The 6,983-nt window shown below is 45.8% G+C and overlaps 1 protein-coding gene across 1 annotated transcript; it reads right to left on the bottom strand.

Annotated features, from left to right (window-relative positions):
- Positions 1–309: 309 nt before the first annotated feature.
- LOC129506890 (protein disulfide-isomerase) lies at positions 310–2,206 on the bottom strand. The gene has a single exon (XM_055320876.1). It carries the CDS (start codon positions 2,155–2,157, stop codon positions 625–627), a length of 1,533 nt encoding a protein of 510 aa, XP_055176851.1. The 5' UTR covers positions 2,158–2,206; the 3' UTR covers positions 310–624.
- Positions 2,207–6,983: the final 4,777 nt, after the last annotated feature.

The raw sequence follows: 6,983 nt of genomic DNA, 5'->3' as shown, positions 1-6,983 counted from the left end.
CCGTCCGGGCTCAGCCAGCACCCACCGCCCCTCCAGTCGTTTCTAAAAGGCCCCCCGAGACAGAGACCCAAAGTCTCCATTTAAGCAAACAATGTGAGACCCACGCTCGGTCATGGCAACACCGGCACCAGGTGGGAGGGACCCGTCCAGCCCGGCCTGGCCCCTCCCCACACAGGGGACAGGAGTCTCCAGGGAGGCCCGGCCAGAGTGGAACAGACACCCTGACGTCCAAAAATGTCTCAAAATCCCACAAATGGAATTTTTTTAAAGTGAGAGTATAAACCTAACAGGAAGGAGGCTTCACCTGCATGAGATCCCAAGACATTTTAACGAGCACTTTGGACAAAACCATGTACGAAAAAGTACATCACAATTTAAAAAAAAACAGCCCATCAAGATGGGCTGGCCTGGAGATAAATCCCTTTCCAAAAATTGAAAAGCAGAAGGAAGAGACGGGCCTAAGTTTACACGTGTGTTAGGATGAAGTGTGGCTTCAGAAAAGTTCCCTGCATTTCCGATCGGTGTTCCCTCCTCCCGGTGAGGGTCCGCGGGCTTCCAGAGGCCGTGCTGCTGGACGTGCAGCCGTGGGGGTCGTGTCTGGGGTGCCCAGGTCTGCACTCTGCCTCACAGCTCGTCTCTCACAGTTTTCTGATCCTCCTCCTCCTCCAGGTCAGGCTCCTCTGCTTCTTCCAGATCTTCCAGATCGTCATCGTCCCCAGCTCCGTCCTGGCCTCCGCTCTCCAAGAACTTCTTAAAACCCTCTAGTGTCCGCTCACCATTGTAATCAATGACCGTCCTGTCCGCGCTGGCGGGGAAGAACTTGAGCGTCGGGAAGCTGTGCACTTTCACTGCCTCCACCTCGTTAGCCGTCGAGTCCATCTTGGCGATGACGATGTTTTCGTGGTCCTTGTACGTCTCTCCCAGCTTATCCCAAATGGGAGCCAGCTGTTTGCAGTGGCCACACCACGGCGCGTAGAATTCCACAAAGACGTTCTTTTTCTCATCGAAAGCGACCTCCTCAAAGTTCTTCCCAACGAGCACCTTGACGGGCTGCTTGTCCCAATCTTCAGGCAGCTCCTGGCTCATGAGGTGGGGCTTGATCTTTCCTTCCAGGAAGCGGTGGCAGAAATCTTCGATCTTCTCAGCCGTGAGCTCGGTCGACTCTGGCTTGTACTTGGTCATCTCCTCCTCCAGGGTGATGAGGCGCACGGCGGGGCACTCCTCCTTCTTGAGGCCAAAGAACTCGAGGATGCGCTGGTTGTCAGTGTGGTCGCTGTCGATGAAGATGAACAGGATCTTCCCCTTGAAGCGCTCGGCCGCCTTCTTGAAGTTGCTCAGTTTGCTGTCGTAGTCAGACACGCTCTTGGGCAGGAACAGCAGGATGTGGGTCTTGATCTCCCCTCCGAAGATCTTCGGGGCCGTCTGCTCTGTGAACTCGATGACCAGTGGCAGCTGGTTGTGCTTGATGAAGTCCAGCAGCTTCTCCTTGCTGATTTCTCCCTCGAAGTTGTTGCGGCCTTCGTCAAACTTCTTGAAGAGGACAACCCCATCCTTGCTCAGCTGGTATTTGGAGAACACGTCGCTGTTGGACGTGATCCCGAAAGGTATGTCATCAATGGCCTCTGCCGCCAGCAAGAACTGCTTGGCAAAGTCCGACTCCACGTCCTTGAAGAAGCCAATGACGGTCACCTCGCTGGACTCCAGCAAGGCCTCTGCGGCGGCCCCATCGGGCAGCGTGGTGGCAGCAGGGCCTGTGCGTTTCTTCAGCCAGTTTACAATGTCCTCAGCTTCTCTGCCAGCTGTGTACTCCCTGGGAGCAGCCGTGTCTCCGTTCTTGAAGAACTTGATCGTGGGGTAGCCACGGACCCCATACTGCTGGGCCAGATCAGACTCTTCGGTGGCATCGACCTTTGCCAGCCTGATCTCCGAACCTTCTGCCTTCAGTGTCCCGGCGGCTTTGGCGTACTCGGGGGCCAGAGCCTTGCAGTGGCCGCACCAAGGGGCATAGAACTCCACCAGCAGGTACTTGTGCGCCGCCAGCGCCTCCTCGAAGTTGCCCTTGTGCAGCACCAGGACGTGGTCCTCCTCCTCCGGGGCGGCGGCGCCCGCGCGCGTGAGCGCGGCCAGGGCCAGGCAGAGCAGAGCGCGGCGCAGCATGTCGGCAGCGGGCGCGGCGCTTCGGTTGGCGCCGCCGGGACAGCGAGGCCACGAGCGGGATAGCCAAATTTCAAATAGAGAAAGGAGACAGGAAAATTCAGAGAAGGTAAAGATGAGTTTCCTAATGACATTTCCAGAGGGTGTGATGGAAGGCATAGGTTATGTTATAAAAGTGGTTCTCAACCAGAAGCAATTCCTACCCCACCCCAGAAACATTTGTAAGTATCTAGAGACATTTTTGGTTGTTAACTCAGGAGGTATTAACTGGCATCCCATGAGACCAGAGGCACTGCTAAACATGCACTGAACAGCCTCCCATAACAAAGAGTTAGCCTCACCAAAATGTCAACAGTGCCAGAAACTCTGGGTTGAGAAACATTGGAATACAGGATGGAAAGAACCAGATGGGATGAAAGTCCAGTTAGGGATAAAATGCATTTAGGAGTCACCAAGGCAATTCAGGTCGGGCGGCATGATGAGATTAGTCCTGAAAGATTGTGAGATGGAAATGGGAAACCACAGCTGTTGCTGAAGTTAAAGTCCACATAGCTAAGAGAATGGCAGCTACCCAAGACAGCTCCATCTAGGATAATGGAGATCTGGACAGCAGCTCCCAGAGACCAGCAGTGTAATGGAATACACAGGTGATATCTCATGGATGTTTGGCTTGGCCAAGTACCCAGGATTCCCTAGTTCTGAGTGTCATCTTCTGAAGAACTGAGGAACCCTTGGAAAACATTAACATTCAAGATGCCCTGAGCCCTCTTATTTGCCATATTGTTTACTTCCATTACTTCTCCTAAAGTGGCATGATGGTAAGGTCAAGGTGAGCTCCATTTTAAAGTAATTTTTCTTGAAGGTGCATATCGTTAACCAGGAACTAGATAAGGAAGGGCAAAACAAGGGGGAAAAACAAATACTTATGGAACTCTTAGGTACCAGGTATTGTTCCAGGTATTTACCAACCATATGAAGTAGAGATTTAGAAATCTGTTATAGAGGTGAGCAATATGAGGCTGCAGAGACTATGGGCTTTGTAGATCATACAACCAGGATAACTTCGTAGCTATGATTGTAACTCCAAATAGTGTGGCATTAAAGCATGTGGGATTTCTACTCTGATATTCAGTTCCCGGAATCACGCCTTGCTTATGTAGGCATACTAAATATTGGATGGATGGATGGATAGATAGATAGATGCATGGATGGATGGATGGATGGATGGATAAAGGGAGTGATGATGAACAGAGCTCATTTGTATGGCTCATCCACATTTTTTCCTCCTACCTTGTCCCCTGGTTTTATTGTGTATTCTGCTCTGGTTTGGCTTAGTTTTTTTTTTTTTTTGAAATTATGATCAGCTTCTGATTACCCATGGTAATAGAAGAGATAGATAATAGAAATAATTGAAAGCAAAAGTCAATCCAGAAATAATTTCTATTTAGTGTGGGGATTTTGTTCATGCCCTTTTAAACAGCAGATTTACCAACCTAATTATATTTTACCTTGGCAAATATTAAAATTATTTTTCATTCCTTAAACACATACCAATTGGTGGTAGGTAAGGTAAAGCGAGACACAAGCTGGATGGCAGAAAAAGGCAAGCAGGGACATAAAACTTGAGAGCAACAAATTTATAAGCTTTATTACCTACAAGTGAGTGATGAAGAATTTATTTATAACCCCAGAAAGAGTCCTTTAAATTTAATAAGAAATAATGAGTCATTTCTCTCTGGATGTTTTTCTATAGTATAGTCTGTACAGAGCTATTTTTAAGAATCTCTTTAGAAAGATTTTGACTTGCCCATTTCCTTAGCAGTTGATATCTCAGTCTTTGGCTGAGGACAAGGGATCATGAAAGAAACCAAGTTGGCTCAAGCTGTCTTCATGAGTCCCTTGGTCCCTTGGTCAGGGGGATGAGCCAAGCCCAACCCCCTGGTAAAACTTTCCATTCCCTCTCCCACCAAAGTGTATGTCAGAACTTACACCTTACCCACTTATAGGCCAGCAGAATACAATAAGACATGAATCCCCTAATCCCCCCGCCCCCCTTCTTTAGGGAACCAGCATGAAAGCAAGAGTGGGAATGGAAAGAGCTCAGAATTTAGAGTGAGAAAAACCTACATTATAGTCTCCCACTTACTGGCTATGTGACCCTGGAAAATCCCCTGTATTGACTCCCCTAAGCCTCTTTCCCTTATTTATAAACTGGAGATGATAATGCCCATGAGCAGGTGACATCCTGCAGGCATCTGAAAGGCTGGGCTAAATTATAAAAACAATAAATAATGTATGAGGTCAGTTGTGCAAATGGCACCTCAGAGACAAAATGTTTCCTGTGCCAGCTGCAGAAAGAGAAACAAATTAGCTTCATTTGTAACCACGATATTAATTCGGAACACAAACAATAGGTCAACAAAAGAAGTGTCCAGAAGAAGGGAAGGGAATGCCACTGGAACCCAGGAAAGTGAGATGCAGAGACACAACAGGAAACAGCCCACATTCCAGGAGGAGTCCCACCCCTAGGAATCTACCAGCCCAGAGGCTACCCAATTGTTAGCCTGATGCCTTTAAACCCTGGAAGTGTGGCCTATGCTGTCCAGGAAAACTTATGGTAAATTAACTTCCATGTGGTTTCCCACAGGACGGGAAGGGGCTAGCCAGGGGATAGATAGGTCTGTTCAGTCTTCACAAATTCACTTCAGAGGTTCATTATAAGGCACAAAGAAGACCCCATAAAAAAGTACTTCGTAAACTGCCCAGTTCTGTGTGTTGCACTAACATCCTCAAATGGTGAGTTTCACTGGGCAGGTTCAACTCTCAGCTGTGACACCTGGGTCCGCCTGACCTATTACTTCCAGAGCTCAAACATCTCAGTGAATCCTGAAAGTAGAGAAATGCAAGAAGAGTTGCTAGATGCAAGAAGTGCCATCTCTTTGTCCCCTGTCCCTGCTTGCCTAACTCTCAGTCCATTCTGCCAGATATACCATCAGCTAGTCATTTGCCTCATAGTTTAAATCCCATTCATCACTGCCAACAGTTAGCTTCTTGTCCTGCCTTCCAAATACTATTTTAATATTCCTCCTGGATTTGTAGCAGTCCCCCTAACAACACCACAGTCTCTCCTCATGGGTTCTGACATTCCAATTTCTTGGATATTCTTTTGAAGTTCTCCACAGTAAGAAAGTCTGTTTTGTATCACAAAACTCTTCTTCCCCTCTTGGATCCCATACCTAAAATTCAAAGCTCTCCCCAATGATTCCATATAATTTAGTTTCATTTAACCACATGATAATTTATTATTTAGCTTGGGTCAAGGCCTAAAACCAGAGTTTTGGTAAAAACAGCTAGAGGATGATCCAGGTCTGAATTCATTCATTCATTCATTCATTCATTCATCTATTCATTCATTTAGCAGTTCCCACAATGCTCCTATGTCTGAGCTCTAAGAATGAAGAGATGAGGAACTTGGCTTCTGTCCCAAGATTTTGGAGCCTGACAACCAGGGCTCAGATCCTGCCACTGCCACTTGCTTGTTATTTAATCTTTCTGTGCCTCTAATTACTTACCATTTCTCAACCCTAGGATGGAAATTCTAGTCAAAATAATTTATGTGTGGATTGTATAGGAAAGGTCTTAGCAGAATGCATGGCATAGAGTATCCTCAATAATTGTTAACTATAAATAGTATTTTTAGCTAGCAACTACGGACATGCTCCCAATGAGCCCCACCTCCTAGTGCTCATGTCTTTGCATAACCTCTTCCCCTTTGAGGTGTGTAGGTCCTAGTGACTTGCTTCTAACAAATAGAAACAGCAAAGAGTAATGGGATGCTACTACTGTGATTAGGTTACAAAACACCTTGACTTCCAACTTGTTGGCATCCTCCCTCTCTCTCTTTCTCACTGCATCCTGTCTTTAATGAGAGGACCCCTTATCAAGGAATTGAAAGTGATTTCAAACCAACAGCCAACAAAGAGCTAAGGCCAAGAGGAAATATATGACAACACCACATGAGTGAGTGTGGACATATAACCTGGTCAAGTTGAAACTTGAAATGATTGCATCCCTAGCCAACACCTTGATTACAGCTTTTGGGAGGAAGTTGTACTCAGTGGTTCAGTGGTTGAGCATCTGCCTTTGGCTCAGGTCATGATCCCAGCATCCTGGGATGGAGCCCCATGTCAGGCTCCCTGCAGGGAGCCTGTTTATCCCTCTGCCTATGTCTCTGTCTCTCTCTGTGTCTTTCATGAATAAATAAATAAAATCTTAAACAAAAAAAGAACAAAGCAGCTCATGCTAAATGCTTGGGGTTTCTCTTGGGGTCAAAGTAAAGTAATCAAATATTCTTTAAGCAAAGTAGAAACTTAATTTCTTCTTAAATAATAAGGCAAATACAGAGTCATAAAGGAAACATCGTTGAAGAGACAAAGCCAGGACGACTTCTTGAACTGGCATATTTTCCAGGACATAAAGTTGGAAAACTTCCAAAGAATTGAAATCTCTTATTTTTAGTCCCTCCCGCTCTTAAGGGATTTATGGCACCAAGTTTAATGGTGAAGAAAAGAAACAGAAGTGAAGTTACTGAAATAAACAATTTCATTAACTTCAAAATCACTGAGTTCAAAATCAATTAAATTTGTAATACCCTTATTGAAGACAGAAGTAGTGAATTAATAACAGTGAAAATGAGTTGTTAGGAATACAAAAGGAGTGAGACTTTTGTAAATAACTGTTGGCATTACAGTTTCCTAAATCAATAAAGATACATCATTTTTTATTTGCACACCTCTTTTTAAATCCCAAATCAAGATTTTACATATACC

The sequence above is a fragment of the Nyctereutes procyonoides genome, unplaced genomic scaffold (assembly GCF_905146905.1).
Source record: "Nyctereutes procyonoides isolate TBG_1078 unplaced genomic scaffold, NYPRO_anot_genome, whole genome shotgun sequence".
In the NCBI taxonomy this organism is placed as follows: Eukaryota; Metazoa; Chordata; class Mammalia; order Carnivora; family Canidae; genus Nyctereutes; species Nyctereutes procyonoides.
The sequence above is the reverse complement of the archived record's forward strand: the minus strand, read 5'-3'. Positions and strand labels throughout refer to the sequence as shown.

Excerpts from the sequence above, each read along its gene's own strand:
- LOC129506890 (XM_055320876.1), bottom strand. The coding sequence starts at position 2,157 with ATGCTGCGCCGCGCTCTGCTCTGCCTGGCCCTGGCCGCGCTCACGCGC.